At 44.5% G+C, this 12,309-nt stretch overlaps 1 protein-coding gene across 8 annotated transcripts in view; it reads right to left on the reverse strand.

The window, feature by feature from the left end:
* The window catches only part of NEURL1B (neuralized E3 ubiquitin protein ligase 1B), a 184,520-nt gene that overhangs the window by 49,758 nt on the left and 122,453 nt on the right, over positions 1 to 12,309 (reverse strand). For 4 of the 8 annotated variants that reach the window (XR_014520985.1, XR_014520986.1, XR_014520987.1 and 1 more), the window contains exon 1: positions 3,205 to 3,614. The exons of 1 other annotated variant lie outside the window; for it this stretch is intronic. Coding sequence is in view for 2 of the 7 variants with exons in the window: in XM_083483734.1 (XP_083339860.1) it covers positions 3,205 to 3,235 (31 nt within the window). In the remaining 5 variants the exon portion in view is untranslated. Of the gene's footprint in view, positions 1 to 3,204; positions 3,615 to 12,309 lie in introns of those variants that run through there. 3 more of the 8 variants (XR_014520988.1, XR_014520989.1, XM_083483733.1) reach the window with 1 other exon arrangement.

Here is a 12,309-nt window from a genome sequence, read left to right on the forward strand (position 1 = left end):
AATAACCTCTTAACCTTTCTGCATGGCACAAAGCTGCTTCTCGTTGCTTTCCACATCAGAACATGTGAAGCCCACCACCCTCCTGAGGCTCTCTTATTTAATGGGTATAATCATCCTCCCTCCCACATGACAATAACACGTCTAGGTCAACCTGACAAAGAGATTGCAGATCCTATGTTTTCAATGGCTGCAGGGATGCCTATCAGGTTGTCTGTGGCTCTTTCAGTTGGTGGACTTGAAGTTTCCATCAAGTCTGTACCTAGCATGGATTCTGATCTTGCTTTTTGGCTATTTTGTAAACTCTGCAAATTGAGGCAAATAATGTAGAGCAAGGTGAAAATGAATTTGACCCTTTGGATAGTAGAAATACAAGTGTGTGTTTTAAATATATATACATTTATATCATGCCCTCTCTCCAAATGAGTTTTGGGTGACATGCATGGACCTCCTCCTACCTTTAACCCCTCAGTGACCCTGTGAGGGAGGTTGGGCAGTGAGACAGTGACTAGCCCAAGGTGCACATATTTCTGTGATGCACATAAGCATGGCTGCAGCTACAGATTTAAGACAAAAGCTTCTCTCTCTTGTCCCAGTATTTCATGCATGGTTCTGAGGTCTGGTACATATTCCAGTGAGGCAGCTACTATACAGATGAATTGCTATACAGGTGAAATTTCATCTTCGTAAAATCAAGTGCTTGACTGATAAAATAAGTAATTTATTTGGATGTCTAATCAAGTCCCTAAGATGAATAGAAATTAAAGTAGAAAAAAGCATCACTTTTTAACTCCAACGAGCAAAATTAAGCCCACTTTCAAAGGTTTTGTAGGGCTGCAAAGAGAATTTCAGACTAGGGCTTTTATGCTCCTCATTATAGAAAGGGAACTTCATAATTGTGTTGTAGGACAGCCACAGTTCAGCAGCGTGCCTGCCAGGCTTTATAAGGCAGCCAAGTATACTAAATACGACATACGGTATAAGGAAGAGCAAGAGAGAGAAAAGGGAGACAGCTGAAGACACAAGCTCACAGGAGCTCTGAGCAGTAATTCAATACCGTTAATTCTTCATCAACCAACTGTTCTCATTGCCCACTGACAGGGTTGAAGGGAGGAGTCGCAATTACAAACTTGCAAGCAAAAAGAGGGGGGTGGTGGATTTTATTCTCATTATATCAGAACAATGCTGGCTGGGGAGGGCACCTTTATTTTAAATCAAATCACTGAATGCCCCAAACAGGTTTCAGATGTGGTTTCAATTTTTCCCCTTTTTGAGTCACAAAGAAGAAACTACATACAAAGTCTTCAAAAAGCAAAAATAAAGGCCAATACACTCGGAAATTTCACAATGAGGGGCAGCGGCGTCTCTTCAATTCAGTCACATAAATGGCTTTTTCAGCCAGAAACAGAGTTTTGCCTTCTTTTGTTGTACTTGCAGGGGACCAAAAGACATCCCAGCTGCTACTCAAGTTCATTGTTTTTATTTCAATTTCTGGGGGAGGAGGGCACAGCAGATCCTGAAAGGGCCTGAGTTTTGAAAAGCATATTATTCCCCTTCCACAGAAACAGGGGTTAAAAGAGGGAGCAGAATCATTCTTCATAAGAAAACAGTCTGCTTCAAAACGGACTGGTTCTACCGCCAGCATGCCACTTGGCTATGGAACAAAAGCCATCCATTCCTGCATCTGTCTCCTCTCACTCATGCCTGGTCTGCCAACCGTGCCCACTAAAAAGGCAACAGGTCCTCTTCTTCTTTGCATCTCCAGCCCTCAGCTTGTCAAAGTTCTTCCTCATCCAATTCCAAACATTTTACATTTGGAAGTCCCACTGACTGCCCACTTGAGACTTATTCAGGATCACAGCTCTTGAAATGCACCCTATGTTTCCTAGGCATTTGCATACCATAGTGCATAAAGTAGAATATATTCACGGGATACAGATTTTTAATTCCCATCCAATCAGACGCAGATGTTTCATGTCAACATTTTAAATGCACAGCTCTTTCCACCGGCAAAGCAGCTTCACCTTACACACCAGTTCAGACCACGGGTGCCTTTTTCGCCCAGCACTGCCTATTGTGAGCAGCAGAAGGATCTTTCCCTGCCCTGCAAACCCCTACGTTTTAACTGGAAATGGTGGGGACAGAACATGGGAGAGAGAGAGAAGCCACATGCATGCAAAGAGCTTCTCTACTATTGTGCTATGGCCACTCCCCCTTTCTGACGCTGTTGTCCTATGCCCACTTTTAGCACCAGGTAAGTGTGCAATAATACATCAGGCTGCACATGCATTTTTTTCTTTTTCTTCCGTTTCCTTGTCTAACCAAAAAGGGATTGCCTCTGAGCACCTCATAGCCCCACCTTCATTCATTACATGGTCCTCCTCCCCAGAACCAAAAGCTGCAGAGAATCAAAATGCCGCTATGAATCATTAGGCTCAAATCCTTACCATGAAATAAGATTCGAATTTTGAGCTGACGGTGAGCGGGGGGGGGGGGGGGGGAATCATTACTGAAACAGATATTCTTTTTAAGAGAAATCAAGTGGGAAATGGGGAATCCGCAGAAACAAGTTCTCCTCTCCTAAGCCCCCATATCTTCAGTTAAAACCTCCCCTACTTAATTCAGCAATACCATCCGGATTTGACAGCTTGCCACAATCAGAGCAGAGGATGGACCGGAATGTCAGAGGTATCTTATCCTCCGGCGGCAGCAGCAGAAAACAGGGAGTGACAGAAAGCAGCACGTGCAGGAAGGGAGGGGAGGGGGCGAGGTAGAGAAAGAAAAAGAGAGAAGAGACATAGAAAATGCCATTGCTGTTTGCACTAACAAAAGAGAGCTGCAAAAGCAGCCGGGGCAATGGGACCAGGGCACACATAGATAAGCTGCTTCCCAGGAGGTGGGGCAGTTTCCCCGCTCTCTCTCACACACGCCCCCCCCCAAAGGCAAAAGAAGGTGCCGGGGGACAGCGAGCTCGCCCCTGCCTTTCCCCAGAAGACACGCGGTAGCAGGTCCCCACCGACGACCGAGCGGAGGAGGAGGAGGTCATCCTTGTCTAACGGCTCCGTGAGAAAGCTCTCTTCCGAAGACGCGCGAGGAAACCCGGAGCCCGCCCGCGCCTCTCTGGCTCCGCGACCTCGGCAGGGATTGTCGGAGGCAGCGGCAACCGCCCTTCGACGCCCCCCCCCCACACCCCGCAGCCGCGCTTACCTGCCAGGGTCTTGTGCACCGTGTTGCCCATCACTGCTTCATGCACTCACGCCACGCGGAGGGGCTGCTCGGCGGGGCAAGGCGCTCTCGGAGCCCGGAGCTGCGCGGCGGCGCTCCGAGGGGCCATTGACCGGGGCGGAGAGGGAGGGGGGCCGCCGCCAGCTCCGCTGGCTCGGCTGGGGCTCGCGAGTCTCCCCTGCGCTTAACCCCGAACCAGGCACTGAAGCAGCCCCGGCGAGTCAGTAGCGCCCCCAGCTCCCCGCGGCCGGGGCCGCCTCCGGAGGGTTGGCCGAGGGCTCGGAGCCCAGCCCTCGTCTCCGCCCAGCCGGGGCGGAGCCCGCCATGCACGCATTGTTTGAAAGTTGGCAGCAGCCAGCCAGCCGGCCGGCCTGCCCAGCCTACGTAAGGCGGGATTGAGGGCGGGGGCGGCGACGCTGGAGGAGGCAGGCAGCGGGGGCGCCTGTGCCGTCACAATGCGCGCGGCGGCAACGGGAGCGGGTCCGGGTAGAGGAGCATGCCGACGAGTGGCCCTCTAAAGCGGGCTGGGGCCCTGCTTGCGGGTAGGGGCAGCCCGCTTCGAAGCAAGTAAAAAGGAGAATTGCACCCCACCCCCCAAACTACGGATAAATGCATATGGGAGGCAGGTGGGAGACGTCGAGGGGGAGAGGCAGTGCACTGTGAATGGCTTCGAAGCCAAAGGCAAGCTACGGCGAATGGTAGAATGGCTGAGAGCTGGAATGTGCTCAGAGGTCACCCAGCCCACCCGTATCCCTGAGGCTGGATCCGTGTCAACAGCCCACTTTGTACATTTCGACTACACCTCCTTACCGAAGCTCGTGGCTACGACGCCAGCTTTAGGGCGCTTCTACAACGCGCTGCAACCCTCCATCCCGCCAGCGTAGGCGTGCTCTTTAAGCACACCTGAGCCTTCGCCCCGCTAAATGCCACCCACGTGGTCCTTGCTAACCTTGTGATTCCCCGCTCCCGCCCCCTACTGCGTGCGATATACAAACAACGCGTCGACGTCTGCAGGAAAGAATCCGCTTTGCAATTCTGCAACACAATTCTGGCTGTGGTTGCCAGAAGCTCAGAATGTTTGGTGACAGGTGGATCCCACTTTCTTCATCGTTGGCCACAACTGTACATCAAGTGTGGATGCACCACAGATTTTGTATTAGGGCATTACAATATTGGCAGTTTGATTTCAGATCCCTTTCTTAATTATTCCCAACTTGGAATTTTCCTGCTGCACACTGTGTCAGCATGTCCATCAACCTACAGCTCACCACAGCACCAAGGTTTCTTTCCTAGTCAATGCCACCAGCTCAGACCTTCCCCAAAATGTATTTTGAGGGGTGAGGTTGGTAATGTGCATCCCTTTACAATACTTGCATATCAAAACCCATTTGCTTTTTTTAACGCTCATCCCCTCAGTTTGGAATTGGAATTATGTTAAGGAATTGGAATCCTTAAGAACATAACTAATCCTGCTGGATCAGCCCTATAGCCATCTAGTCTGGCATCCTATTCTCACAGTGGCCAACCAGATGCCTATGGGAGGCATAGAATCATAGAATTGTAGAGTTGCATGGGACCCCCCCAGGGTCATCTAGTCTAACCCCCTGCAATGCAGCTACCTTTGTAAAACCATTAGTATACAAGCATAGCAAGAACAGTTTTCTTCAGTGGAAGTAAGTACAGTGGTACCGCAGGTTAAGTACTTAATTCATTCCGGAGGTCCGTTCTTAACCTGAAACTGTTCTTAACCTGAGGTACCACTTTAGCTAATGGGGCCGCCTGCTGCTGCCACGCTGCTGGAGCACGATTTCTGTTCTCATCCTGAAGCAAAGTTCTTAACCTGAAGCACTATTTCTTGGTTAGCGGAGACTGTAACCTGAAGCATATGTAACCTGGAGCGTATGTAACCCGAGGTACCACTGTATGAAGAATACAAAAGAGGTAGAATTTAAGAAAGGCTAAAAGCTGGTAGAAGTTTCCTGCTCCCTGTTAGGCAGCTGGGTGATGATTTGAAAGGCTGAACATTATGTATGCTACACAACCATTAGGTAAAATAATGGCTTCTAATTCCAGAAAATCAAATGTATCTACTGTGACTATTAAAATATACTCTGGGAAGTCATTTTATTCAGCTGCCTCAGATTATACAACAGATCTTACTACTTTAGTCTTCTAAAAATGTGACAAAATATCTAGGCATATGTAGAGTCTCCCAAACCTTACAGGTTGTTGTTTTACTGCCATAGTTAACACCACAGTGGCGTATGTGTTTCTATGAGCCTGCTGTTTCCTTTATTCAGTCAAGGGTAATTTTGCCCCTCTATTATTCTCCTGAGTCATTCCTAGTAAGGTCAATTTCAAGGATGTTTACTCCTGAAATGTGAGTTTCTTAGGAGTTCATTGTGAAATGATTCTCCTGTTTTGTATAAGCACACACTTAGTTGCCATTTTCAAGCATTCTTACTTCATGGAGCTGCTTGATGCCTAGTTTCAGGCCGTCCTAATGTGCTCGAAGCTCTGTGACCCATCCATAAGGCTGACTGCAACACAATTATAATACAAGTGCAATCTTTTTTGTGAATTTATACTGCACTCAAGATGGGGCTATTCTGTGCATATTATTCTCCTAGACAAAAACCTTGATGTATAGGATCACAGGTTGAAAGTTGCCTTTTGTTCTGCCTTTATACTACCACTACCACCACCACCACCCCTTAAACACCATAGGTTTATTAAAATATAAGCTTAGGTGGTACCCCAGTATTATGCATACACATCAGTGATAGTCATGTGGACGGGCATCTCCTCCAGACTCATCTCCAAGGATCTTTTGGCTATTTAGCTAGCCATTCATATGGGCATTCAAAAGAGAGAGAGAGAAAACTACCTAGGGAAAATAAACCCAACCCTGTTACTTTGGTCTGTTGTATAATGTGTATCAGGTTCCTATGTATGTTTACTCAGAAGTCCTGCTTCATTCAGCAGGGCTTATTATAAGATGTGTGTACATAGGTCTGCAGGTTTGTAGCACAATTCTGCGCTTGCTTCCTTGGAGCAAAGTCTACTTTGTTCAATTGAGCTCTGAAGGCAGCCCCGCACAGTGGTACCTCAGGTTACAGACGCTTCAGGTTACAGACTCCGCTAACCCAGAAATAATACCTCGGGTTAAGAACTTTGCTTCAGGATGAGAACAGAAAACGCGCCACGGCAGCAGCAGGAGGCCCCCATTAGCTAAAGTGGTACCTCAGGTTAAGAACAGTTTCAGGTTAAGAATGGACCTCCAGAACAAATTAAGTGCTTAACCTGAGGTACCACTGTATAGGGAAGTTTTAAATGTTTGATGTTTTGTTGTGTTTTTAATATCGTGTTGGGAGCCGCCCAGAGTGGCTGGGGCAACCCAGTCAGATGAGCAGCATATAAATAAAAAAGTTGTTATTATTATTATTATTATTATTATTACTCCTGTTTGTTGTAAAAGTAAAGCCTTTTTTGCAACTGTTGCACAGTATAAAGAAAGTGCCTCCTGCTTTTCCTTATAGCTTGGTCTATTGTTGTATCTGAGGACACACTTGCTATAATTATCTATAATTAGGGTGGCTTCAAAATTCATTTAAGATGATGGAGATACTTGTTTTATGTTGTTATCAGCTGATATTAGATACCAGATAACATGCTACAACATGTGCACTAAAATTAGCCCAACCAGGTACTAATCAAGGTGCTTTTGGGGGTGTTGATCTTTGACTGATACCACACAATGTCATACATAGACATTTGCATCACACCATGTTATCTAATAACACATGTACCAAATAACGTGATTTAATCTAACTGGTCCAGGTGATGGCTTATTAAATAATTACATCACTGTATGCAAAATCTGCCACAGCAAAAGCACCTCATTAACATGTCCATGAGTGTACATTATATTAAGGCATATTCTGATTGGTAGTTTTTTCCCCTGACACAGGTTGAACAATTTTTAAAAGAGATAGAACAGTGATTTGTAAGAACGTGGCCAAACTTGGTTCCTTAGACTGGACTTTGTCAAGGAAAGAAAAACAGAGTGAAAGAATATGACCTACAAGTGACACAAAGGTGATCAACAGCCTCCAGAAAATGCAGGGGAAGATGATGGCATACCAAGTGTAGTATTCAGCAGAGATACAAAACCAAAAGATCTACTATGAAACTAATTATACAAATTCGTTTTTTAAAAAAGAGACTTTAACCAATCTAGATACATGTAGGCCATTTGCTCACCAAGGCAAATGCTAAACCTGTCCATTTAAAAAATAAATAAATCAAGGATGCTCTTGCTGAAATAAAACATGCCCTTTTGAGAAAGAAAGTGTGTGCATACATTAGGGTGGACAGGGGGAAATGCTCCTTGTTAGAGAGCAAAAGGCAGGGGGCTGCTTTCCAGAAGGGAAATTCCCCTTCCTCTAATTCACAGTTCTGAGGGAAGTGGGGCAGATATAATTATATGGCTTTAAAAGGCATTAGAGTACAGAAGGGTTGTGGTCGTGTGCAGCTGGATTACCATGTTCTAAAAAGCAGCTTGCTTTTTTGCTTTCCAAAGGAACAGTGGCACAAAGAGTTGCTCCCACACAAGTCCCATTTATTTCAATGAAGCTTTCAAGGAAGTGCCACACACCTTACATTTCCACTTTGTATTTTTCATCCAGGGGCATAAATCAGTGGAGGAGTTATGCTTCCCTCATCCATCCTTGATGCACTACAGCAATGACCTTACGTTACCTATAAGAGTATTCATTTAGATTTATCATGCTTGCCATATCTGAAGGTCTCAGGACATGTTACCCTACTGACGTCTCATACAGCAAAGTCAACCACTCAGAATGCAATTGTTTTCCAAGAAGAAGAGGAAAGCTAATCTCCATATTTTTGGGGAACAGGCTTGCATGAAGTCCTGAAGCGATTAATATTTTGTCAGCAGGACTTGGGTGGGGAATGAGCAAAATCCAAATAATAACTATGCCGGATACATCAAGCATGAAACAAAGGCAATCAGTGCCGTGTATTTCCCTAAGCCTTTTCTTGAGAAAAACAAGTGCAGCCCCATTATTTTGTCAGAGCGACTATTATTTTGACAGCCAACACCTCCGTCCAGCTTTCTCTCCCACATGTTCAGACACAAAGGCGGAAAATTGAGAGTGTCTAATGTTCCTTTCAGGTTGTCTAATTTTACCCTAGTACTAGAGGAGATTGTCAGTTTGTCTTCCACTCTTTTTGTTCCCCTGATCGAGCAGGTGGGAGAATTCTACCTTGGCCTGAGCCTTGAATGGAAATCTGGCATCTATAAATTTCACTGACTCTCTTCCCACCATTCAGACATCCTACATTGGTTCTTTGGGGATTAAAGTCTTTTGTGAGTTTTCCTTCTCCAGTATCACCACCACATGAAGGCAATAAGACATCGCCTCTTCTTTTTTGAAGCCCTTCCTGATCAACTGGTACTTGGCATGGGCAAAATGGGTCACATGACACCCATCTGTCAATCTTGGCCTGCAGGAGGGCAGTGGATTCAGTTCCCCACCTTACTCTGCCTTACTCTTACTTTTCTGGGAAGAGAAGGACAAACCTAGGGGCAAGAGTGATTTCAGGAGACCAAAGTGATGTACCTCCTTCATGCCCTGGAGGAAGGAGGGGCACCAAAGGGCCAGGTTTTGCGGTTCCAAAATACATTAGATTAAGAAAGTGGATGCTGGAAACAGCATCAAATATATTTGTTCGGGTGCATGTGAATATTTTCAGTGTCCTGTTCACAAAAGAATTACTTTAATATAAAACCAAGGGTATAATCATAAGCCAACCAAAAGGTACAAAGAATTGAAATACTACAGTAATCAACATCAAACACTATCTAAGGAGGATCCCTTAAAAACTAATGGCTCAAGAAATCCAGTTCCGTTATACATTCAAGTGAATTGCCACTTAATACCTGAAGAGTGTTGATCCATGCTTATTAAACTGTTCCCTCCACGCTTTAGAATGTCCTTTTATGGCAGTGGATGGGGAACCTGTGGCCCTCCATATGTTGCTGGACTCCCATTAGCCCCAGCCAGCAGGGCCAATAGCCAGGTACAGTGACAGTTTGCGACCTGCAATTATGGTCTATGGAGATCACTTGATCCCTCATCTATTGAAATAATGAATGAGTAAGGTCATGGGATTGCAGTGATTAGCCCTGCCGGTAGGCACCTGTCCCCCAAGCCCTCCTGCCATAAGTCATGCACATTCAGCAGGCATGTGAAGGGGGCTCTATGCCCTGTGCACATACAGATGTACATGTGTACAGCTCCCCCATGTGAAGAGGGATTCCAAATGAATCCTCATGTGGAAGAATTCTGTATACCTCAGACCAGGTGTGGGGCCATTTCACAAGACTACCGGATGTGCATGTTGAGAGGGTACAATCCTGAACTCAATGCATGTTGGATGTTTATCTGAACACTCCTTCTGCCGTCATATATTTCCTGACAACCCATTCCATGTTTTAGCCTTTTTGTGTCACTCGTTTCCACCACTTCAATCTGTCACCATAGCAACCTACCCAAAAGGCTTCAATGGTTTACGAGTAAAAACCATCTTCAATTGGGGAATGACGGGTGTTGCTGTGTGGCTCAATGGACGGTATGCAGCATAAACGGCCAACCTATTATAGGAAAGTAAACTATTTTGTAGGTTTGTCTAAGGTAGCTTCTTGACACAAGGAGCTTATCAATCTGCAATTCCACAGCCCTTCTTTTGCCTTTTTGCTGACAGGCGACCAACCATATCTTCCTTCTCAAGAGCTTAGGATCACATTGAAAGGGATAACCTACATTTATCTGCCTAGAGAAGGAAAGAAAGTTATGGAAATATAAAAATTCCCTTGAGGTTCAGCGTCACTGGAAGGAATTGTATATGTAAATTGAAATAGTTGGTGCTACCAGTCAAGATTCCTGCATTTCATCATGAGAGGTTTTACATAAATACAGGCTAATCACTTTTCAGCAGCTGGCAAGATGAACATTGATACAAGCTCCGTAATACAGGTAGCCTACTTTCCCAGTTGCATTTTGAGAAAAACAACCCTGGCCTTCTCCAACAACTGTAATGAATTCCCAATTGATATATCCTATGCCTAATGAAATGCTTCAAAGCTTCAACTCATAATTGCTTACTCTGGTTAAGTCATATCCCTTTAAAACTGTTTAGCTTTTTTACGTTACATCAACTAGTCTCATGTTTAATTTGCATTATATAAATGGTGTTCTATACCCCTTCTGGAAGTGTCTGTTAACCAGGGATGGGACTGTATATTAACTAGTCACAAAGAAACAAAACAAACACATCCACAACACAAACATGCCTCTTCAAGTTCACTTTTAGCATGCTATTTACCCAAAAATGGCTCCTGTAAGCTGGTTCAGATAAAATAATAAATATCCGGGAAAATATACATAGCAGCTTCAGAGCAAGCCAGGAATTTAAAGCAACTTCAAACCACGTTTTAAGATTCTATCTTATTCCAAAGTGGGCAAATTATTTATTTACTTTGTTGCCTAACTCTGTAGTCTCAAGGCGACTTGCAATAAAAAATAGTAAAAGCAGCAAATACATTTCAAATAAAAATAAAGAAATATAAAATACAGCAAACTCACCACTTAAAACAGCATGAACAAGTAGTAACAGAATGAAACAACAACCATAGCTTCCCAGGTTCCGACAAAACAGAAAACTGTAGCTCATTAGAGCCTTCTTGGTTTAATCAAGGCTTACAGCAAAGGGTTGTTGTTGTTGTTGTTGTTTACCCACCCTTCACCCTAAGGTCCCAGGGCAGGTTACAACACTTAAAACATAAGTTTGATATTAAAACACAATATTACACAATTTTTAGAACAGTTTAAAACAACATGAAATTACAGAAATAGTTTAATGAACAGGTAATTTAATGTACTGTTGCACATGTACTGTTGGGGGTGGGGGTTGGACAGGCAAATATTCTAAATAAAGAAGCAGCAGCAGTGGGGCACTCCAATATGCCGTGAATAACAATTCCATGAGGCAGCAGCTGCACCCATAGTGCACAAGAAAATGTGGAACTGGTTGGAGGGGAGGAGAAAAGTCAAGAGCTATGCCATGAAAGAAGGTGAGGGTCATGTCCTGTGGCAGAATTGGGGGAGTCATTAAAGTTGCAGAGCAGGAGATCTGACTAATAGACACAACCCATGGGATATACTCCCCCTGTGGAAGTCCCAATTAAAATTAATATGGGTTTAGATTGAATTGTATGCTTACATGATGGTGTTTTATATTTAGTTTGTTTGGAAGCTTTCAGAGGGGAGGGTTAAGTTTAAAAAAATGTAGCCCCATGAACCCCCTAGACATAATAAAAACACATTGGGAAGACGACATAGGCTATGAGATTAACCCAACTCAATGGACCAGAATGTGGTCTAACCCACCCCCCTTAAATCCATATAAACAAGAAGAAGGAGAGAACTCACTCTGAAACTCATCTACAGGTGGTACTTAACACCAAGGAAATTAGCGCTAATACGCCCAGAAACCTCACCAAAATGCTGGAGAGGGTGCACCTCCACAGACACATACATACACATGTGGTGGGAATGCCCCAAAATCCAACTATTTTGGACAACAGCCATACAAGAAATATGTAAAAAAACTAAGCAGGTATTAGAAATCACCCCAGAACTGGCCCTACTAAACATATTCCAAGACAATAATGCCCACTCACATCACAAATAACTCATAACCCACCTACTCTCAGCAACCAGAAACATCATAGCCAGACACTGGAGAGACCTGTCAGGAGTAAGCATGGACCAATGGTACCAAATAGTATGGGAAACAGCCCTACTAGAAAAATTAACCAATAAACTGAAACTGACACGGGGACAAATAGAAGAAGATACCTTCAACCCAGTATGGCTCCCCTTTATCACATACACAGCCCAACAAGACAATGATAAGAATCCACCAACAGCTTACAAATCAATATGGCTAACCTGATTCAAAAACACCCATCCACCCCACTCAAACACGAAAACAAAGTTT

The sequence above is a fragment of the Podarcis liolepis genome, assembly GCF_965112155.1.
Source record: "Podarcis liolepis genome assembly, chromosome: 2".
Classification (NCBI taxonomy): Eukaryota; Metazoa; Chordata; class Lepidosauria; order Squamata; family Lacertidae; genus Podarcis; species Podarcis liolepis.